Source organism: Amphiura filiformis, chromosome 9 (genome assembly GCF_039555335.1).
Source record: "Amphiura filiformis chromosome 9, Afil_fr2py, whole genome shotgun sequence".
NCBI classification, from domain to species: Eukaryota; Metazoa; Echinodermata; class Ophiuroidea; order Amphilepidida; family Amphiuridae; genus Amphiura; species Amphiura filiformis.
Genome location: NC_092636.1, coordinates 6,869,526 through 6,894,416, shown reverse-complemented (window position 1 = coordinate 6,894,416; position 24,891 = coordinate 6,869,526). Strand labels below are relative to the sequence as shown.

General features: G+C 38.5%; 1 protein-coding gene across 1 annotated transcript; it reads left to right on the top strand.

The window, feature by feature from the left end:
• The first annotated feature begins 1,146 nt into the window (after positions 1-1,146).
• On the top strand, positions 1,147-24,537 carry LOC140160566 (sterol regulatory element-binding protein 1-like). The gene is made up of 14 exons (XM_072183810.1): positions 1,147-1,297; positions 6,259-7,130; positions 7,840-8,160; positions 15,310-15,451; positions 16,446-16,790; positions 17,119-17,306; positions 17,676-17,943; positions 18,590-18,756; positions 19,105-19,267; positions 19,450-19,561; positions 20,008-20,259; positions 20,601-20,772; positions 21,873-22,173; positions 22,740-24,537. Exons 1-14 carry the CDS (start codon positions 1,186-1,188, stop codon positions 22,985-22,987), a joined length of 3,663 nt encoding a protein of 1,220 aa, XP_072039911.1. The 5' UTR covers positions 1,147-1,185; the 3' UTR covers positions 22,988-24,537.
• The last annotated feature ends 354 nt before the right edge of the window (positions 24,538-24,891 follow it).

The following is a 24,891-nucleotide window of genomic DNA, read 5'->3' as shown; positions in this document are numbered from 1 at the left end:
AAAAATTAACACGTGCATTCCTGCCACCCCGCCCACCAACAAAAAAAAAGGAAAAGAAAAATGAAAGAAAGAAAAGGAAGAGAAAAGAAAAGAAAAGAAAAGAAAAGAGAAGAAAAGAAAAGAAAAGAAAAGAAAAGAAAAGAAAAGAAAGGAAAATAAAGGAAAGGAAAGGAAAGGAAAGGAAAGGAAAGGAAAGGAAAGGAAAGGAAAGGAAAGGAAAGGAAAGGAAAGGAAAGGAAAGGAAAGGAAAGGAAAGGAAAGGAAAGGAAAGGAAAGGAAAGGAAAGGAAAGGAAAGGAAAGGAAAGGAAAGGAAAGAAAAGAAAAGAAAAGAAAAGAAAAGAAAAGAAAAGAAAAGAAAAGAAAAGAAAAGAAAAGAAAAGAAAAGAAAAGAAAAGAAAAGAAAAGAAAAGAAAAGAAAAGAAAAGAAAAGAAAAGAAAAGAAAAGAAAAGAAAAGAAAAGAAAAGAAAAGAAAAGAAAAGAAAAGAAAAGAAAAGAAAAGAAAAAGATTTTCGCAGGGAAAGAAACACGAACTTAGTGTCTCATTGTAGGAACAATTAGAAAAATAGCAGAACAACAAAGTAAAGAGAGGGAGAGAGAGAGAGGGGGGGTATAAGAGGAGGACTTGCATCACAGACCCTGGACCTCGTTTTTTTTCAGCTTTTTTTTCTAGGGTCTGTGCTTCTTGCATTTTCAAATTCATTCTAGTAATTAAACCTATGCACTATTGCAAAAATAACAGGTAAACAAATGAAGAAAACCAACACAAATTGACGCTGTGTAAAACATTAAAAGTACGGTAGCGGTAGGCCTAGCCAGTCTAGCTATTGCATGTCATTTTCAAAATTGTGCAGTAAATGAGTAAAACAGCTCTGTCATCTCATCTGAAGCTGACATGAATATTAAAACTAAATAATATTATGGTCCGGTGAAATTCCCGGTGAAATTTCGGAAACATAAACTTTGGGATATTATAATACTTTCACTTTTCCAAGACTTCACAAGAGTCTGACATTTTCCAGGTCTGTTCATGAATAAACATCAATATTAGCATATAACTGTTGAATTTCCATAATTGCTGCTCCAGTGACGCAGGATCGTACGATGGTTTCGCACTCGCTGATTGGTCAGTTTCCGTGGTCTTACATCCCAAGTGTTGCCAGTTTGTTGACATTATTTAGCAATCATGGCGGACCAGCTACAACAGTGGCTGTTTTCCTCCGATTCTTTACAAGATTTTGACTCTTCTTTACAACAATCAGGAGAAGGACACGATGAATTACTTGACGATATTGATGGTAAGTACATATGTAATGAAAATCTAATAAATCTACTGATTTATCATGTAGTTATATGAAGTTCTAAATTAGCGAAGGCACTCCCCATCCCCTTCACAGTTACATTGCAAATGCGTGTGTGTTGCACGTATCGCTTGGACGCCAAGCGAACCAGCGCCTTAAAATCTTAATCGTATATGTAATGTACATGTTTGTTATTTGTGAGCATTATATTTGCTGTTTCTAAGGTATATACACAACAAAGATGAGCAAGTGGTTAGTTGATACTCTGTATTTCTTGTAACAGTATAATTGGTGTAAACAATCCAGGGTAAACAACGATGTTGCCAAGACCCCAGTTCATCGGATGCATGCATGTCCGACTCTGACTGAGCTGAGCTATCTTTTGCAAAATTCCTTTGCAGCTTTTATTTTGGTGCAGTTTATGACTTGAGTTCTGATTGGTGGCTACTTGAAACAGGTCATCACCACATCAGCACCTCCAAAAGTCCAAACAATTGCGATTTGCGTGATGCAGGCGCGGTGTGAATTTACGTGAGTGCAGTGTCCGAAATAAGGAAAATATGGAGGTTGTCCTGAGGACAACTAAAGCATAAATTTTGCTTGTCCTCAAAGCATTTTGGTTGTCCCCACAATGTGTCATATTTTTGGAGGTAAAATATAGTGGTTGTCCAGGGGATAAGTACATATCTCAATTTGGTTGTCCCCAGTGATTTTTGGACAAGAGGACAAGAGGATAACTGCTTATTTCGAACACTGCGTGAGTGTATAAGGCTAATGAAAGTTGATTCCCAGTTTCCCGTTACCCTACTCCGCTCAAAACAATTTGCTGGCCAAATATTTCATTATTTTGAATAAAATGTTGATTTCTAACAAACTTTAACATACAAATAAATAATTGTGGTTTTAAATATATCATAATTTGGCTCTTTCTGTTGATTTTCAGGGATTTTCTTTGCAGTAGGAGCAGGGGTAGCACTAGGTTTTAAAACCAGGGTTCTCAGAACCCTGAACCCCTGAAAGTGTTAAAAATATGCGCCAAATCCTAAAATGAGGGGTTCTCTAGTCAAGTATTGAATGCCGTTTCAACTGAGACGAATAGGTATATTCGCTCAGCGCTTCAATATATCAGTATCAGATTTTGTGATTTTGGTTATGATGTGTAAATAGTTAAGGCCTGGCAAAACGCGATCTCCCTTTCACGCCGTGATTCTCGCTATTAACCAACTATCTGGCTTTTAAAGAAAGTTCCCACGCAGTGTACTTGCTATAAAAGTGTTGCTTTATGCCATAAAAGTTCAGCCGAATTCCATAAAATGCAGTTCAACTTGCAAAGTGCAGAATTCAACAGCATTGCAAGTCACATGTCACGAGTGAAAAAGCCATGATTTACTCAATAAAAAATGACATTTCATTGCAAATGAGTTCAAGTTTAGGCCAAATAGCATGATATTTATTGAATTACTGGAGTATTTTGACTATAAAACATAATTCAAGGGCAAATTTTTGTCACTTTTTTCTTCTACGGCCTCAGAAATTTCACCGCATGGGCATATCTCTACACACCACCCTTGAAGCATTTCTTACAGATCCCTAGAATTAGAAATTACCAACTCACGTGCGTGTCGTCATTCAGTACTGCAATAAAACTCATCAGTGATTCTAGACAATATCACAATCTGTGTTAAATTACGCTGGCGGTGTGTATTTTATTTTTATTTTTAAATTATGTTACAATGCTACGGCGACTTCACATCAACATTTATGTTATTGCATTTTATGTTACATAATTTCTGGACAGGTCGTAAATATTGGAGATCGAAGCTTTTATTTTTCTTTCACATGTTTTCATTTTTCTGCGCGCATGAAAACCCCCGAACTGGTATGCAAAAATGAATAGATGCGCTCAAACTTAAAAAAATGCGCGTGGCGCGCAAGAACGCAACTTAGCGCGACCCCTGAGTAGGAGCATGGTATATGGTTAATAATGAATTATTAATGAATTACTCAATTCTCTGTCCCGCACTTTTTGATCTGCTCTGATTTCATCCCGTAAAAAATATTGTGAAACTTTTGATAATAGTTGTACAATCACCTTCATGTGGTTGTAAACTACATCTAGTGTAAACTACGAACTGTGATTTATCACATGTATACATGGGTAGTTATTGGTTTACACCTGTAACAGATGCAATAATGAAATGGTATAAAATAATGAATAATGAATAATGAAATGGTCACCTACACAGTCATGAAAAATAATGTAACGGGAAACTGGGAATTGATGAGGTGGGATTAAATTAAAACTGCGACGCCGAAGGATCTTTGCAAAAAGCTGTAGCTGGGCTCTGGCCGACTTGAAGTTGACATTTGTTTGTCATAATTATTATTTTGACTGGCAACTGACTGCACTTCAATTTGCAAACTGATAATAGCAAACCAGCAAACTCAAACGGTCGATATGCTCTATTTGCACACAAATTATACATAATAAGCACAAATTACTAATTAGCGCATTCATGGCATTTGAGCTGACTACACTTGGTTTGGAATTGGAGAACATAAAATGACAGTCACTTGCTCTCTCCACTCAGCCTCAGTCGGATTGCAGGCCTTCAGTTTTGAAAATTGCAGGAGCTCTGTTAATCACTCTCCTGAGTTTAAGGTGCTCAACAAGGAGCTCAATCTTATAATATCTGTATTAAAACATAAAGGGCTCAAGGAGTGAGGAGCTCAGTAAATCATACTCCTGGATTGTTGTTTTAATTTAAGGAGAGCTACTGTAGGAGCTCTCTGGTGCAGTTGAGCTCCTCAAAAATGAAGGTCTGAGATTGATGCGAGTGCCCTGTTAACATGCCATACATGGTTTTAAATGTGCGACATACGTGGAGCTTTGTGTTCCCTTCAAGTTCAAGCGTGCCGATCTGCGCCGACAAACCTTATCAGCCAAATCGGATTATCGGTCTGTTGTTATGATTGTCAGACGATTGTGAATCAACTAATTATTTCCAAAATACGGAGGTTGTCCTGAGCCTAAATTCTGCTTTTCCTCAAAATATTTCATTTATCCCCAAAATGTGTGGTACTATTTTTAAGCATTCCCGGGTACCCAAGTTCCCGCCCGTCCTTGGCCTAGCCAGGTCAATTAACCAACGGGTTGCACTCGAATCAAAATTTAAAAAAAAAAGGAGGAAATATGGTACGGTTCGGTAAAACAGCTCACAAAAATGAAACACGGCATGCAGTATGAGCCAAACTGTTTCTTTTTCTTTTGCATGAAATATTGTTGTCAAAAATTCAAATTTTTGCATTTCACTGAAGATGTAAAAAAAATGTATTTTAGAGCAAGCCTGTTCAACATTTTTATTTTTAGTTGTTTTGTAATGTTAGTTGATTCATTTTGACACCAAAATTGTCTGATTTTTCATGGCATTAAGGTGGTACTACACCCCCTGATAATTTTGTGACTAATTTTGCATTTTTCTAAAAAAAAACTACACATTTTTGGTAACAAAAGTTATGTACATATTATAGGGCCATAGGGGCAAGGAATCCAAACTTCACTGAAATTTCAGTGATTCAAAGACAAGTGGTTCATTATATGTAAAAGAAATGAGGTACATTCTAGCGGTACCTCAAAATTACGTACCCCTTGTCTTGAGTCACTTAAATTCCAGTGTAGTAGTAACTGGATTCCTTGCCCCTATAATATACACTAGGCAGTCCCCCGTATTTGGCGGTTCTCGGCTGTCGCGATTACCTGACTTATGGTGACTGTACCTACCAAGTTTCATGCCCAAACAACAGTTTTTACTAATTTGACCTCAGATGACCCCTGGTCAGCCCTCGAATTAACCCACGGCACCCATGGCATTTTGCTGTGGGTACCCAACCCCATTGCCGTAATGCCCTCAAAATATGTCCTTTACCCAAGGCAGTCACTTGCCATGCCCTCTAATGAAGTTGCCGTCGGTGCCCCAGCCTTGCCCCTTCATTATAAAATCATCTATGTTTGTGTGTGTTTTCTTCACTTTTGAGAAATTGCCTTGGTGCCCTTCTCAAATTTCAACAGTTGCCATGATGCCATCTTAAAATATTACAAACTGCTGTGCTGCCTTTCCTTTTCAGTGAAAATCCAAGGCAATTATCAACTTGCCCTAAAAAAGTTGCTGTGCCCCTTCAGATCCTTAATTCGAGGGCTGCCCTGGTGACCCCAAAATGACCTTACAAAAATTTGTATCTACATGGTGACTGTACCCATCAAGTTTCATGCCCATACAACAGTTTTTACTAATTTGACCTCAGATGACCCCGAAATGACCTTCCAAAAATTTGGCTCTGAATGTTGATTGTGCCCACCAAGTTTCATGCCCATATGACAGTTTTTACTCATTTGACCTCAGATGACCCCTGGATGACCTCTGTTGACCCACTAAAACAAAGATACAAACTTGTTCTGTCTCGGGTCAAGATGCATCCACCTGCCAAGTTTCATACCCAGATGACAGTTTTTACTAATTTGACCTCAGATGACCCCTGGATTACCTCTGTGACCTTGACCCACTAATCAATACAAACTTGTTATGTCTCGGGTCAAGATGTACCCACCCACCAAGTTTCATGCCCAGATGACAGTTTTTACTCATTTGACCTCAAATGACCCATGGATGACCTCAGGAGGTGACCTTGAACCACTAACCAGTACAAACTTGTTCTGTCTCGGGTCAAGATGCATCCACCCACCAATTACATAATAAGTTGTATACGGAACAGAAAACTGTACTCCTGTGATTGATTATAAAAACTGAAAAACCGTGTTGACATTTTGATGACAAAACATTCTCATCTCCACATTAAGTGTTTAAATACTTATTTATTTTGACAAAAGATAATGCTGCTGTATGGCCCTGGTGGTCACATGGTTTACTAAACAAATTGTTTCAAACTTTCTTTTCATGCAGATATGATAAAATATGACTGTCCTGATGATCCATCCAGCCTGCTACTTGATGGACCCTTGGGTCCCATGCCACCTCTTCAAGATTCTGGCATTTTGTCATCAGACTCCAGCTTCGACATGTTGCTAGGTTCCCAGCACACTCCATCAGCCCCTCAGCAACAGCAACAGCTACAACCTCAACAGCAACAAGTTTCAACGGCAGCAACCACATCTCAAATTCCGCAGGTCTCAAGTCCCATTTCAACACAACCAGCATTCAATATAACAACTCAAGTGCAAGCTCAGCAACAATTACAGCAACTGCAGCAATTACAGCAGCAGTTGCAACAACAACAGCAACAATTGCAACAGCAGCAGTTACAGCAGCAACTTCGACAACAGTTGCAGCAACAGCAACCAGTACAAACTGTGGTCCCTGCTGAACAACAAGCAACCCTCCAAATTCAGCAGTTGTTACAGCAATTACAACAGGCACAACAACAACAACAGCTACCAACACAACAGGTTCAGCTTCATCAGATACAAGTGACATCCCCACAGATTCAAGTGACTCCATCAACCCAATTTCAAGTGACCCCATCAACCCAACTTCATGTGACCCCATCAACCCAGCTTCAAGTGACCCCATCAACCCAGATTCAAGTGACGCCTTCAGCCCAACTACAAGTGACTCCTTCAAAGCCGGAACCAAAGAGAATCACAATAACAACTTCACAACATCCTCAGATTCAAGTCAGCAACCTGTCCCTTACTACTCCCCCAGCTGCTATCAGGTCACCTACTGTGCAGTCCCCTAAGGTGCAAAGTCCAACATTATCCTCAACTCCAGCTCCGCGGGTCCAGAAGCAAGCAGCAGCAACAACATACAAACAGGTAAGATTTTTTTTAAAGAGCATTAATTCTGCATCAAATTGAACTCGTGGACTTTTGTTCAAGTTTTGAAATGTTTCTCATAATCTCATGTCATAATTTTTTTTTAAATATGGGGTTATAGTGACTGATGCTCAGCATAATTGAACTCATACTTTTGTTCAAGTTTTTAAACAGGGATGTCAGTTTTGAGGCTTTATAGCCCAAATTTACACGCTTTTTCAGGTTTTTCCTGCCAAGTCACTTCAGGCCACTTTCATCCCTGTTTAAATGTTTCTCATAATGTCATAATCTTGAATCTGGGACTGTGAATTTGTTAGTTACAGGAGTAAATAACTCACTTTGCTTCCAAGTTGCATGTGTTTTTATGTGTTGGAAAAGTCAAATGGAAAAAATCATTAGCCAACAGCATATTTTGATTTATGTTGATTCTACTCCAGCTCTACAAATCTACATGGACATAGCTTAATTAATTGTGTTTTGTCTCAACTCATGTTAATAAGAACTTAATAAGGTACATCATATCCATACCTCACAATATCCACCCATTAGCAATTGCACATAAACAACCCAGGGTTGTTATAAACATTTATGTTAGTTTCTGGTTTATGGCACTATAAATTCTCTGAAGCTTTGAATAATTTGAGGAAGATGAACCGGCAGCCCCAAATGACCTTCACCTTCCCATGTATCATGTCTGCATTCCTTTCAGGTTGTGTTACAGCCTCATGTACAGATCAAGACAGAAGCAGGTCAAAGTTTACCTGTGGTTACCACGGCAACACTTCCAACAGCGGTTAGTTGCACCACTGCACCAGTTATCACAAGCATTCCAGTGTTGGTGAGCAGCGAGGCTGCTGGAGACAAAATCCCCATCACACGATTGGCGAGTAGCAAGACTTTGGAACTGCCAGGCATACCCAAAAAGGGGGAGAAAAGAACGGCTCATAATGCCATTGAGAAGCGTTACAGGTCGAGCATCAACAGTAAGATTTTGCTGCTGAAGAGTATGGTAGTTGGACACGATGCCAAGGTCAGTGTGTGTGAAAATATGCAAATTAATTTGTGCATGCATAATTTAAGAAATCAACTCTTTGCAGAACTTTTGGGTTAAATCAAGATATATGCACGTACCTGGGATGGAAGTTTGTAAGACATAGCAGATTTGGTGTTCAAGTGTGAGAAACTTGTTGGATTTGTTGATACAAATTGTGATTGCACCTATTGTGGAAAGATGTTGTGATTTTCTCCCCGATTTACACATAGCAGAGCAGCATCAGGTAATTTTAACTATAAAAAAAACTAGAGGCAAATGGTGGTCATAGACCACAAACCTAGCTGGGCATGTTGGTACTTTGGAGGTATCTGACCCTGCAAAATGTTCCAAAAATGTCCCCGTGGTCATGAGGTTTGTTGTCACCGAGTTTGAGCCTCGTACCTCTTACAGATGTCCAGAAAATAAAATTCTAAGATTTGACCCAAGATAACCTTTGACCTGACCCCTGCAATGTGTTCCAAAATGTTCCCATGGTCATTAAGTTTGTTGTCACTAAGTTTGAGCCCTGTACCCTTCCAGATGTCCAGAAAAATGCATTTCTAAAATTTGACATCTGCATGACTTTGACCTGACCCCTGCAAAATGTTGGACTGGTCATGAGATTTGTGAGCCACATACCCCTTACAGATGTCCAGAAAATGAAATTATAAGATTTGACCCCTGATAACCTTTGACCTGACCCCTGCAATGTGTTCCAACATATTCCACTGGTCATTAAGTTTGTTGTCACCGAGTTTGAGCTCTGTACCACTATCAGCTAGATGTCCAGAAATTGCATTTCTAAAATTTGACCTCTGCATGACCTTTGACCTGACCACTGCAAAATGTTCCCATGGTCACAAGATTTGTTGTCGCTGAGTTTGAGCCCCTTACCCCTTACAGATGTCCAGATAATACAATTGTAAGATTTTACCCCCTTAATGACCTTTGACCCCAATTCTGTGTACAAGTTATGGGCACTGGGTATAGCCAATGCATATGTGCAAGTGATGTCATTGAACTATATAATACTAGATTTTGCGGTTCTCGGGTTGGGTGGTTCTTGTGACTATCTCTAATTACCCAACACCTGTTACCCATATAGGCCTACTTGCCTTGACCTTTTAAACTACTAATAGGCCTCTGCACGTGTGCCGTTTTGGAATCCGATGAGATGCACCTGCACGATTAACCACACTGTAATGCTTTCCGATGCTCACTTTGCGCCGCCGGTACTCCAGCGACTACGCGACATCGCACCGATCATTTGTACCCACAAGATGGCGAAAGGCTGGCGGCCTCTATTATGATGATGTGGCAGAAGAAGCATTTTGAAGGTATCTGGTTATATACCGGAAATGCCCCTTTAATGACCTTTGACCCCAATTTCGTTTACACCCTATGGGAACTGGATATAGCCGATACATGTGTGTAAGTTTTTGTTGCCAGAAAGAAGCAGAATCAGATAGCATTAGAATATTTAGGACCTAGCTCGGGGGTTGTAAACCCCCAGCTAGGTAAGAAGAAGAAGCAGGAAAGAAGAAAGATCGGATAGCAAAACAGTACCTAGCTTGGGGGGTTGTAAACCCCCAGCTTTAGGTAAAGATCGGATAGCAAAACAGGAATTGGATAGAAAAACAGTAGCTAGGTAAGAAAGAAAGAAGCATCGGATAGCATTAGAATACCTAGCTAGGTAACAAGAGCAAAATGCTATTCGCAGATCGTGACATCGCAATTGCGTAATTGGTGCCTTTTGATTTGGTGGTACCGTTTGTTTACGTTCTGCCAAGTTCAATTTCACGCGATACTGCAGAGGTCACATTCAGCTTTCGGTTAATAATCCTCAAACTGACAGGCATTGCGAAACTCGAGGATTACAGACCACGACAGAGTCGTGTGGACATGCACTCAGGGATTGACTTGGGGATCGCAATCCTCGAGCACGCCGATCCTCGAGGATCTAATGGCCCCGGCTAATGGCCGTCCTGAACACGCCTACTTTTAACAAAAACAAAGTGCCTTGGTATAGGCTAAGCATGTCTTCAACACCTACATTTGGTCAACTAACTTACTAAGGGACTTCACTTAGCAATAATAAATAATTATCAACCCTGCTCATCATCGGAGAGGGTTCGTCCGATATCATTTGGATATTGTGCCACGCAATACAGGAGCAGGTAACAGGTAATACCTCCCATAAAAAATTATTGTCATTTTAAAAAACAATATCCCCTCCTATCACTTATCAGTTATCACATTAAATAGAACATTAAGGGGTGGTGCAATAATTATGTGTACCCCGGGGTGAATTATAGGGGGCAAAGATTTTTGGCAGGCCAAAAGGGGGGCAAGCATTTTTGGCAGGTCGAAAGGGGGGTCAAGCGATTTTTGGCAGGTCGAAAGGGGGGGGGCAAGCAATTTTTGGCACAGATATTTTGGGCACCGTTTATATTACGCCCTAAAAAGGCGTGAGGAAAACGCTTCTGAACATGTTCAAATATGCAAAATTTCCTGCTCATCTCTTTCGCATTATATGTTAAGACAATTTAAGGTTTTAAATTGGGTTCCCAAAATCTTGCATGTGTAAGGGGGGGGCAAAGATTTTTGGCACGTCAAAAGGGGGGGCAAAGGTTTTTGGCACGTCCGAAAGGGGGGGGCAAAGGTTTTTAGCACGGCCAAAGGGGGGGGGCAAGCGATTTTGGCAGACCATTTTGAGAATTCACTTCGGGGTACACATAATTATTGCACCACCCCTAAACAAATCATATCACTTGTCAATATTACAAAAGACAGTGACCACGAAAGACAGGTGACTGCTATATATTGTATATACACACATTACTTGCCTTCAAATGCAATCCACTTTAAAATCCTAAATTACAAACTGACTATATAGAAAACCAGGAATCCACAACAAAATGACCAACTCCAACAAATTCTAGGTCAAATCTGGTAGTTTTCCTGGATTGCTTAGGGGTGGAGCAATAATGTGTACCCGGATGGTGAATTCTAAAATGGTCTGCCAAACATCACTTGCCCCCCCCCCTTTGGCCATGCCAAAAAATCTTTGCCCCTCTGTTGACGTGCCAAAAAACCTTTGCTCCCTCCCCCTTTTGACGTGCCAAAAAATCTTTGCCCCCCCCTTACACATGCAAGATTTTGGGGAACCCGAATTTAAAACCTTAAATTGCCTTATCATATAATGCTTAACGGAGCGAGTACGAAATTTTGCATATTTGAACATGTTCGTAACGGTTTCCTCCACCTTTTAGGGCGTAATAATATAGAAATGGTGCCCAAAATATCTGTGCCAAAAATTGCTCCCCCCCTTCGACCTGCCAAAATCGCTTGACCCCTCTTTTGACCTGCCAAAAATGCTTGCCCACCCCCCTTTGGCCTGACAAAAATCTTTGCCCCCTAATATTCACCACCCCCGGGGTACACATAATTATTGCACCACCCCTTATAGCATCAAGACTTTATTTCTGCTCTGGCAGTAACCTTCTGAAGCGAAAATCTTCACAACCTGGCTTTCACAATTTACAATGCTGACAACAAGATTTTCCACAAAACAGGTGGTGTCCAATTTCAGATTGGTTCATACTAGGGCTACTACATTTATAAAAAGGAGGTTAAGTCTACCTCCCATACATTGTAAACACTAAACAGCCCCTACATAATTATTTGCACATGTGACATATATACTGCGCCAATAAAGTAGGGGAGATTGGGGTTAGTTGGAACGCGGGGTAAGTTGAAACATTGTATTTTTTTCTGACACAAAGAATTAATTTGGTAAAATACTGGCACCTAGTAATAGGTATTAGTAAGGGTCATCCACCAAATTAGCAACAGCACTGATGCCCCACCAGTGTTGGCTTGGGAAAGGAATATCTGTTTTTTGACTTACTTTTATGACGAAGTTTTATACCCCTCAGAAAAGATGCGTTATCTCCATGTTGTTAGAAGATTCAGGGGATTATTTTTTGAGTATCATAAGCACTAGTAGTAAGTCCCAGAATAATGTTAAATAAAAGTTTTATTGTATTTCTTATTTTGTGTAATGAACTTTGAAATGTAAAAATAGGCATCGGGGTTAGTTGAAACTTTTGAGGTGGGGTTAGTTGAAACGTGAAAATCGCATAGAAAAATATGGTTAAAAATTTGACTTTTAAAAATTTGTAACATGTTTACCATTTCTTCAATATTGCAATAATATGGTTAAAAAGCAATAATACAAGCAAAAAGTGCACACAGAAAGTACATTTTATAATATTTTAGGCTTCTCATAATTTGGTCCATGGTGACACTCGTCACCTTGTGTCCAAAGTATTGACCCGCACTCCCACATATTTATTTATTCATTTTTTCACACTGCTTGTATGTTAAAGGGTGCCTTCAAGGGAAGTATAACCCTAACAACACAATAATAATTATTTTGACATTTTACAAGCCATGTTTCAACTAACTTCACCTATGTTTCAACTTACCCCAGGGGTGGGGTTAGTTGAAACACTTTTTTTCAAATTTTCAAATTGGATTATATGAATAATCATAAGCAGGTCCAATAAAGTTTAAGGTTGTATTTGTAGCATGTATGTATATGTTTATACTGATATGGTTAGTGTTTCTTGAAAGTAATCGGTTTGCGTTAAAAAGACGATTTTGTGAAAAATGTTTCAACTAACCCCAATCTCCCCTATCCTTACACTTAGAAAAATAATCACATTTTCCAAACTGAACAATATTGGAGTAAATTTGTTTTTTAAATAAACTATCTAATCCTACAGAGTGCACATTATGACACCACATTGAATCCAATGTGACTTCAACATGTTCAAGAAGTAACGTTACAAGCATTTGATTAGACGAAGGTTCAGTTTCAAAAGTGACACACTGGCCTATTTAAAACGCCACAGACCACAAATCTGGTTTGAGAGTGGTGAATGGCTAATTTATGCGTTTGGCTTTAATTTAAAAAAAAAGGAACAAAAGAAAACTGAAACAAAAGAACTGACAAATAAAAGTAAAACTGAAATAAAAACTACTTTAAATAACGCTTCATTGAAGAAACTGTGTTGTCTCTTTGTTGCGCTTTTGTTGGAATCTTTTTGTGCCTTGTATCTAATAGGCCAGTTTGTCACTTTTAAAACTGGACCTTCGTTAGTGCATCTATTAAAAATTTACCCCAATATTGTTCAGTTTTGAAATTGTGATTATTTTTCCAAGTGTAAGGATACTTTATTGGCGCAGTATACATGTACTACATCAAATGTAAGGTGACACCACATCAGTGCTGCAGCATGGATATACCCAGTAGACAAGTAGAGAGTTCATGACCTCGACCTGTTCCAATTATTACAGTTTTAAAGGCTCTGATACTATTTTCCCCAACTTCATGAACAAAAAAAGATAAGGAAAACAAATGAATTCATGTCCCGCATTCATGTAGGCCTATTCCATTTGCAAGCTATTTTTGTGTTGCGCATAATCTTAAACCATGTTTAATTTCACTGTAAAATACAAGAACATCAATTGTTAATGTTTAATGTTTAATTGTTAACTGGGATTCAAATATAAAACTTAATGCAAGATGTTTTTAATCAAACAAAATAAGATACATACTCTAAGATATAAGTATAAAATAAAAAAAACCTAACATCAGAAAACAAGAAAATCCCCCGACAATCATTTACTTTTAAAAACAAAACATAGAGCCTGTAAACAAATGCTAGTTAGAGTTTGATATTAACTGCCATGATAATGGCACTGAAAGAATTAAAGTTCCTACTGCAAAGGAAACACATCTGATAGTTTCATATACCGGTACTAACATTGGAATTACTAACCAAGCCAAAAACACATTCATTACAAAGAAAGAGGCCGGAGAACACTTTCATTACAAAGAAAGAGGTCGGACATAACCATACAGAAATAAATGCTAAACATTTTAAAGCTTGGCTCATTAATCCCCTGTTTCCAAACATACCACCAAAGTCTGTAAAAAACGGGTGCAAAATCAAAATCAAAAGATAAGCCAGAGCCTAATAATACTTCAAATAGTAAACATAATGTTAAACCCACGAATTTATATACTACAATTACTGTTAAGGAGTGCCTTTAACACACCTGATTCATATCAAAAAATCGAATTCCTATTATTATTATTCCTATCAGTTATACCATTATTGTTTCTCATATTCTGCCAGTTTCAGGACATATTATACAAACCCTGTGTATCCATACCTTCCCCCTCACTCACAGGGGATGAGATTTCAAACCCCAATAACTAAATTTCCACTGAATCTAGTGATCTACCACACTGAGATCAAACCATGTCACAAAAATGAGGCTACAACAATGCTATAATTGAAACACAAATCGTCAATTACATGAATTAGCTGGCAAATCTCTTGTCAACATGCCAATGCCTCAGTAATACATGTAGTAATCACCTATCAAAATCAGCAAAATAGTTAACATTGGTCCTCTCTCGATACTCTCATAATTTCCACTGCATTGACATTTAACCTTAAAGGAAACCTTTGGCTTTGCTTTCAGCTAAAGTTATTCACGTTGTTGATGTGTCCAAATGCCATTATTTCAACTATTGCTTACTACACCAACCACTGTCACTATTATCCAAGTTTTCTGCAACAACCTTTCAATTCCCAAGTGAGCCCATCAAAAACCATATTAGCCATCAATCCTCTCATACACACATTCCCTGCGCTTGGAGGAAGAACAGGTGATTAATTGCGTTTTTAACTGATTAAGTGCCCCAGGTTAAATAAGAAATTACACGAACAAACTAACAAACACATTCATTCCTTAGGAAAAACAATGATTCAAAAAGGCCAAACCATATCTTCACTAGTCAAATAATTCTTACATAGCATCAAGTCAGGGTTTCATACTCAAAGGGTAACAAAAAAAACATGTGCAATTTCACTTAGTTGCCAGCGGAAGAAAACGGGAAGATTACAGTGGTTTGTTTCCAGCGGAAGAACCCAACGATTACAATACCTAGCTGGGGGGTGTAAACCCCCCAGCTAGGTAATGACATCCAAAGTTTAGTCACCATAAATAAATTACATTACACAGTACAGCTGTTTAAATGTCTACTTGCACCATTGCAACCCGCAGATCCAGAAGTCGGGCATCCTTCAAAAAGCAATTGATCACATCAGGTACTTAAGGAATGCAGTTCAGAAGCTGAAGCAGGAGAACATGATGTTACGTGTGCAAATGGAAAAGAACTCCATAACGGTCCAGGAAAGCTGTATTGGTAAGTTGTTGTTATTTGTTTGATTTTAAATCAATTGAAGTCATTGAAGAGAATAAGCTCAATTGTCAGTTTGTACATTTAGTTTGTTTGAATGTATTGTGTGTTCTCTAGACTATGCCATAGTCTATTTTTGATAAATAAAAGCATGATAATCATGATGAAAGCATTCAGTTGAACTCGAAATTATACTGATATTTAATACATCAAAATACTAGTATAAAATTGTTATGAAAAAGTTAATATAATTATATTAGTGACAGTAAAAGTAAAGTGGCTTATATTATTGAATGCAACATATCATAATGTCATAATTGTATTGGCACTTCAGTACTGAACAATTCTGATTTTAGAATCTGCCAGTTTATTAATCATGCGAAATTCCAGGTTAAAAATAGACTATGGACATTCAATTAAAAACGTGATTTTGAACAGGCAAAGTCCCTAACACTCACACTGTCAATCATACTTGTTTATCAATCAAATTTAACCGCAAGCAAATACAAGACGCGCTCATTGACTTACTGACGTTCATGCAATTACACAACACAAAGGCGGCGTAGGCCACATACTTGTGTACCATGTAGTTATTAATGGTAATGACAGGTACCGGAGGATTTAAACCATAACGAGATCTGGGCGACCAATCACAAGCCAGATCCATTTAAAGATGCATTACATCATCGCCAATTTTAGTAGGCCAGATTTCCGACAATCTCATCCATAGAAGCTCATAGACAGCCGTGTTAAGCATGTAAACCGCAATCCAATGTCAGTAGTCCACTTGGGAAGCTAACAAACAGAGGGAGTAGGGTGACTGAAAAGATCAGATGTGAAAATCTATCAATTGTGCACACATTAATTAAATCAGAGTTTTAAGCTTAAATACAATATCCAGAGTATGCACAATGGGCAAGTGGACTACGGGGTAGTCTATGTGTTCTCTGAAATCTTGGCCAAACAATCGTCATTATGATATATTCTTTGTTTGTTATAGATACCGAAGACATTCACATCAAAAATGAGCCACTTACTCCGCCTCCATCTGATACCAGCTCCCCTCATCGCAGTCCATACAGCACTGATGTGAGTAGCCCAGAGATGTGCGATGAGGAGGCTATGGATTCGTATGATGATCCATTTGATAGTGTGAAAGAGGAACCCATCAGCCCTACCGCCGGACTGCTGGATCGTACCAGAATTGCTTTGTGTGTCTTCATGTTTGCAGTGTTGGCATTCAATCCATTTGGTATTCTGTTTGACAAAGGGTTTGCAGGCATGAAGGTTGAAGATGGTTATGCGAGATCGATGGGTACAGGACGGAACCTTGCTGGAATAGCTGGTAAGTAATTTCCCATACACAGGTTGGCCCAAGTTGACTAGTTTGGAGCGATTACCAAATAGGGTGCAACTCTACTAGTCACAAGACTGCTCTATATCCTAAACCCTAACCCTAAACTCCGTAAGCGAGGACTGGCCTCAAGTTTAGCAAGTTGCACCCTATTCGGTAATTGTACTACTAGTTCTCCCAGGCATTCATTTCTCAAAATTGCCATTGTTTGATGAAGAATTACGATGCAGACTAGGTTGCAATTTGTTCTACTTAACAGATATGAATACTTGTGAGTCGTGACATGTAAAACTTACCACTTCCTTTCCTCTTGTTGCAGATGAGCCAGAAATTGGGTGGTTAGAGTGGCTTGGACCTGCTTTACTGGCTTGGTGCATCAACTTTTTGTTGGTATTTAGTTTTCTGTCTGGGATGTTCATCTTTGGTGAACCCATCACAAAACCATTGACTGATGCTGCCACTACTTTCTGGAGACATCGCAAACAAGCCGACCTAGACTTAGCTAGGGTAAGTATGGGGATTAGAAGGACAAACTCTTGTGATAATTATATGGCACTTTTGTGGCTTTTGAAACTTTTGATTGGGGAAGAAACCACATCTTTGTAGATGTAAATTTGTAGATTGAATTTCGTCTAAAAAATGTCCATGGATGCAAAATATTCTGTGTGCTAGAAAATAGAGCAAGTCTCCTTACCATTCACAAATTTAAATGCATGCAAATATTTACCGTATACATACTGATCTGCATCCGGATCTTTCATCGACACTGTCAAATTCCCGACTCTGTTGACTTGCAATTTGATAAAAATGGCCACCATGAACAAAATTAACAATACTAAGTTTTAATAAAAATATGTCTGTTTGCTTGAATCGAAGGGAGATTATGCTGCTGCAGCAAGCCAGCTTCGACTGTGTTTGACGGCACTAGGTAGACCATTACCTACATCAAAACTGGACCTGGTGTCTTCCTTGTGCTGGAATTACATGCGTCATGGGTTGAATAGGTTGTGGATCGGACATTGGTTAGCCAGCTTGGCTGGAGGGTTGCGTAAAGAGAAGAGTTCTGGCAAGTTCAGCAATGCGCAGACATCTGCAAGAGAGGGGGCTCTCGTCTACCACAAAATGCATCAGTTGTACATGTCAGGTATGGATATAAGATAACAATGGAAAGATTGAAAAACAGTATTGGCATGTGATCACTGTAGCACTAGCAAGAAGACTTGTTTCCCTTCATAAGTAAATTATATTGTTAGCACAATGTTAATTAATCTTCAAAGATTTCCTTGTGCGCCCATTTCAAAGAGAAGCACACATGCCAAATTTTGCGAGTGGAAATTGCTCTGCAATTCAGCTAATAGGTCTAGCTGACACTAAATATTTTCAATTTGGAAGTGAACTGAACTGTATGTCGATGTCATTTGCCTTAGGGCTTTTTTCTGCATCATGCACATTCCCAGGGTAGTCCATAACCTTTCACCAGCTAGCTGTGGATTGTATTTCATGCTATTAGCTCATGATGCATGGGAAGTAGACAGGTGCTCATTTGTCATTGTCAGTAGTCAACACCATAACAAAATTGTGGGTTAAGTGAAAGATGACCCTATCTGCAATTATAGCTGCCAGGGAAAAATTGTGTACAGTAGAATGCAAAAAGTGTCAAATGTCTTCAGGGCAGCTATAATTGCAGATGAGGCCTTCTTGCTTTAAGTCTAACCTTGGCCCTCAAAATATGATATGGAAATTGTATTGCACAGAACTAAATTTGAAATTTGTTGGATTTCTCTTTGCAGGATATCTTTCTGAGGGACCATTGTATGCTATCAACATGGGTCTATGTGCCATGAATCTTGCTGAGAGTGCTGGGGAGGCCATCAACAGGGAAACAGTGGCAGAGATCTATGTTACCCAAGCCTTGTGCATCAAGACATGCTTCCCACAGAGGCTGCATTATGCTGCAGTAAGTAAAAGTCACTCACATGGACCAAAAATTAAAACAAAGCACTTTTTGCAAGCAGCTATCACAAAAGTAATGTACAAATAGAATCTTTTTCTGTATGTAGGTATATGATGAGATGTCAAATGTACCAGACATAATAACTTTGGAAATGGTCCAAAATCAGTGGAGGGAGAAAAATTGAGAAATGTCTACCTTTTTAGGAATAGAATGAAATGTTGTCTGCAAAGTGATCTTTCTCTCAAATGTTATTTCTTCAGTATATTTGTTACTTCAGTAATGTTTGTAATCTTGGTTTCTACCTGACAAGTCAAATAACTAATGGTTTGCATGTTGAAATTTTTGTTGCAGAGATACTTTTTAAGCAGAGCTCGCCACACTTGTGTTAAAGGCGGCAATACAGCACCCCCGTCTTTGCAGTGGCTCTTCCATCCACTGGGTCACCGATTCTTTGTAGATGGCACATGGACTTGCCAGGCCAAAGAAAGCATGTACAGCATCACAGGCAATCTCAGTAAGTTCTTTGAACTTCATTACCAATGTTTAAAAACGTGCAAGAGATAAAATTGATTCAGTAGCAGGAAAGCTGTCTTTGAAATAAAATATTAGATGGAACTTTTTACTAATATGACAATGCCAGTGTGAATTCAAATAACTGTAATATATAATCAAGTATTTTCCTCTTATTTTCAACAGCTGATCCACTTTCCTTTGTGAGTCAAGCATTCCGTGAATATCTCTTGGAGAGGGCATTGTACTCTTTGGTGTCGCCAGTAGGCAAAGGCAAAGCTGCTGAGAGAACAGAAAGGTGAGTACAGTTGAGCATTTTAATTCTTACTTTGTACCATTTTTGTTGGTCTGTGGGAAAAATAGTTTTATTTTCGTTTTTTAAGTCGGTTAATAGCTAGCAAACATGTATAATTTTAAACATCTCTCTGCAAATTCTCTTAGCACTATGATAATATAAAAGTTTTGAATCCCATTCAAGTTATATGATTAGATTAACATGATAAAGGCAATTTTCAACCATCATAAATAAATACATATAAAACAGGTTTTAAAATTAAGAGCTGCTTCACATTGAAGGACAAGTGAGCAATTATTTTTTCACAAAAATCAAACTTGTCCTCCATTTATTCATGTGCCATCATGTTGGACACAGCAGAGGCACCTACCCCAACGTCCCTGAAATACCTGACCCACACAATATGAGGTGAAATCAAATTTGTAAATTGCACACATGCTTTCTTGCAGTGATCCTCAATGTTCTGAGACGTTACAATGCCTCCAGCTGCTGAGTGAGTGTGCAGAGGCAGCTGGTGCACCAAGGCTAGCTTCATTTGCAGTTGGCTCTAATATGCTCACAGTATCAGGACCTGACCCAGTTGCTAAATGGTGGTGTAACATGGTGTCTGTAGCAACGCATTGGCTGCTAGGGGATGACTCTGCAGCAGAACGGCTCTACTCTGGTATGGATTCACTGCCACAACAACTACAAGAAACAGAGTAAGTTGGATCATTTCATTCATGTTTTTGTGGATCATAAATAAAACAGGAAGGTGGTGGTGTTCTTGATATTCACAAGCTACTAGAATATCTTGCCAAAGTTCTATGAAATATTGAATACAGCATATTTAAACAATGATACATAGTCAGATGTTGGGCCATGCACTCGCATTGAAGAGATGGAGCAAGTAAATTAGGACACAAGCATATTAACACAAAAAATACTATATTAATTGACACAATAAGTTTATTACAAGCAAATTGACAAAAAGAAAATCGTGTTTGATTAACAAGAATAATTGATGAAGTATGCGGATTTGTTCTCATTTTCTCCATTATAGGGATGGACTACCAAGTGCTACTCTTCAAGCCTTCAAAGCTAGGAAAACCTTCCTGATGGACAAATCAGACCAGCTTCAAGAAGAATGCGTCAAATTGTGCAACAAATCCAGTACAGATTTACAGACAAGTCTCAACTATTCAGGAGCACAGAGACATGAAAAAATTACACAGGTGAGTTGCAAGCTGATTTATGAAGACAGAATGGCAATGCTCTATTTCAGATAAGCCAGGTGGACTCGACTTCTGGAGCTGACTTAACTTGTGAGCAGCGGCGACTGGGAAGCGATGATTTCTACGTTTCTTGTGTGCCGTGGTGCATTGTAGTTGCATTGCATGTGAATTGTGAACCTGCAGTGTATCTGCAGTGCAACACGGAGGCAAGATGATTCAACAAGCTCTACCAGAAACCTGTGACGAACATCGGAAACTGATGAATGCAAGTGGTGGAATTGATAGGAGCCAGTTGTCACTTTCATCCAAGTTGTAATATAAAGTAACAGTATATCTGTGTTGTACTTTGTTTTCAAAGATGTTTGATATTGGCCTGAATTTTAGTGTTCGGGTGAAATTGGGATACAGTCAACAAAAAATAATGGTGTGTCTGAAAGCTCGCAAAGATTTTCAAATCCAGTGTGAAATGCTGTTTTCTCCCACCCTTTCTGCTTCCCCCAACTCAAAATTAGGCAATTTCTTTGAGGCAAATATGCATCGCAAAACAAACTTGTGCGCAAGCTTTGAGACAATTATTTTTTAATTTTTGCCTAAAATGAAAGTACCGTACTAAATGAACTTGGAAGGATAATGAAATAGTTTATCAGCTCATAATCTGCGGGAATTGTTAGGCTTTTCCCACTACGCGGAAGAGTAGACCGACCTTTGGAGTGATATTGTTGACCTGTATGGTTCATATTTTGCATGAAGAAAGTATAGGACTTAAATGAATATTTCGTGACATTTCTGGTGAGATGTCACAAGACGATTCACAAAATAAAATAGATAATCCCCGCTGATTACAAGCTGATCAAACTGTAGGAAGAAAAATGTTATTTCTCCAAGATTTAATGTTACATGATTGTTTCTAATTTTGTTTTCCTTACAACATGTTTGGAGTGGATGGTATCTTTTAAATATTGCTCATGTTTTCAATGCATGTTAAGATAAGTAGGGCGGAAATTGCAATTTATTGGATAAAGAAGAAATATTTGAAACTGTTCACTATGTTCTAGAGTAACAAGACATTGAATCCCAATTCCAATTTTTGTTCTTTACAGGCCATGCAAGTATTGGTGTGTGACTGGTTGCTGGCAACCCGTACAGCAGTATGGCAGAAGCAAGCGGACGGCTCCAACCAGGTGCTGCAAGTTGTGCCCTCGGAGCTCTCAGCCTTCCAGCATGATTTAGCCTGTCTAAGAAAACTGTCCACAGTCATCAAAGCAGTGGTCCCCAGGGTGTATCTGTACCAGGCTACAGCTAGGCTTATAGCAGGAGCCCATCCAGCAAAAACTCAACAGTTACTGGACAGAAGTCTGAGACGAAGAATAGTTACCAATTCGCATGGTGCTCATTTGAAAGGTGAGATGCCTCATATTGTCAGTGGTACTGATTCTGTAACTAAAGACCCTTTGCATGGTCATCTCAAAATGAGGTTCATTTGCAAGGGCATTTGCATTGCAGATATGAACACTTAAATTCCGTAGAAATGAAAAATAAGAAATATGAAAAGTGTGAAGGGTCTATTTTTAGGTTAGGCTCTCTGATACCCGCCCATCCTAAGGTAATTTCTGGAAAGGGTTACCTGTAGGTCATTATTTAATATGTTTACAAGCCATTGAGGGCACTGGCCTTGTTCTCTGGACAAAGCTCGAAAAGTTCAATGGTATCAATCAGGAAGTTAAACTAAACCTGGTCCCTAGCCACAAAATCTAAACACAAAGGAGGCCAGAGCTCAGTAACTTGCACCATACATTTTAAAGATCCAACCATGTCAAAACCTGAAAATCCCAGACTTCATTAGGAACTTTGCATACATTGTATCATGAGAGAGTATTGTGTAGCCGAAATGTCGGTAACCTATTTAAAACTTTAGAAAACCATGTGTTCGATTTAAAATTCTCAATGTTCTTTTCTTTTGATAACAGATGATGAAGAGATTGTGGTGAGCGATCGTGACCGTGCAACGGCATTACTCATGGCCTGCAGGCACCTACCCTCTGCACTTCTTTCATCTCCAGGGCAGCGTGAAGGCATGCTAGCAGAAGCAGCAAGATCATTAGAAAGAATAGGTGACCATAGAAGGTTACAAGACTGTCAGCAAATGCTGAAGAGTTTACAGTACACAACATCTACAACAACACAGGCTGCAGCAACACCCATTGCTTGTTGCTGATGACTGTGTATGTGTGTGTGCTAACTTGTTATAATCCTGAAACTGAAAATTGTCCGTCCAAGTCAAGTGTCACACTTAGTACTATTAAATTCACCATTACTTTGCAGCTCTTTATGCCAAGTGGTATACATTGTATATGCCAGGTTTTCTTGCTGTATTTTCAGGTGAAAGGGAAGAGATTAATTTGCATTTTTGAATTTGCTGGCAAACTTGCATGTAATATAAACTCATCTAGCCAGTTGTGATAACTTGAGGTGGATGGACAGAATTGTGAACTTATTTTGTGTATTCATGGTCCGATTATTGAAGTTGGAGGTGACTAGTTTGTTTCAATACAGTGAATGCCATATTGAATACCTTGCCAATTAAAATATCTACTTGAGATTTATGGGAATGATGCTTTGTTGATTGAAAAAGAATGAGATGTTGGAAAATGGGTTGCCAAGATTTTTAGAGGTTGATTGAAGTATGTATGTATGTATAAAGGTAATGATAAGAATAAGTGTGTTGAGGTTTCCAGTGGAATCTTCTTCAAGAAATGTACACTTGGGTCGTACTTTATCACAGTCAACATTGCAGTAATAGTTGCAGCCAAGTGCGGTTTGGAAACAATTACGTATGAAGTTTCTTGCCTAGAAACGGACTAAACAACTTTAAAAGACTGGACAATAATTTTCTTGTCTTGGAATAGGTTGAAATGAATATAATACTACCAAGTTGAACTGAGCATTTTTTTAAATAAATTTTTGTTTTCTTTCATTTCAAATTATATAAGGAGTTTGTTTATTATGTAATGTTATTTTTTCCCAGATGAATGTTAAATGTAAATTGCAATTGACATATCAAAATCAATTACAGTGCAAAAATATTACCCACTCGTGCTAATTTTCTTGGTGAACTGAAATGTGTGGAAAAGGTGATCTGAAAACAAGCTAATCTCTAGTGATCTTGCTTTCCACATAAAATCACCTTTCATGTTGAATGAGATGTATTTTCAAAAGGAAATTGCTTGCCAAAGTTTTTGTAGTATGCTAAGACTAAGAGTAAATGCATTGCCTGGGTAATGACCAAGTCAAGTACTCATCAAACTTCTCTTACGTTGTTTTGTTTATGGAATTTTTGAATTGGGCCATAAATAAAACTGCAAGTATCATTCAGCTTTTCTCAAGTTTCAACCAAAACATAAAATTATGTTGTGGATTTGTTCTGTGTGAAAGGTTTGGTGCCAATTACACTGGCATGGTTAAGAAAGATTTAGAAATTGAAATATGTTACTTGAATGGGATTCAAAGATTTAAAATTTGAATATTCTATTTTTTTTTTGTTCTATGATTTACTAGCAGCTATTTATTGCAGAAAAAAGAATTTTGACAAGTCAAAATGAGACAAAGTATATTTTATCAAGAGACCCTTGTTTTTGTATATACATGTATGTAAAGAATTACTACACAGACAAGTGATCAACATTGCAGCAGTACATTCTTTTATTTATGAGAAATTTCTATGTGCCACAAGTGTGGTTGAATAATAAAATAATTTTTGAAACAAAATCTGATGTGTTCATGTTTCGTTTGCTGTTATGGTAATTTTGAAGAAAAAAAAGCAAGGACCAATTTCGATGGAGGTTTGGTTCAGTGGTCAGTTGTAGGGGGAAAAAGATAAAAATTCCTGGTGGTCCCGTCATTTTCACCAAAACTCAAATATTGCTCCGAAAACAAAAACCAGTCCTGCACCTTCAGGGGTTTCATTCAGCTGAAATAGCTAAAGATCAGGGGGTGCTCAATTATATTAACTCGCGGGCCACAGATGACCGAATGCACCTTTTGCTATACTCCCCATTCCAGAAAAATACAGCACTAATTTTTTGGGATTAAAAATTAACTTCTGCCAAATGAAATGTAGCT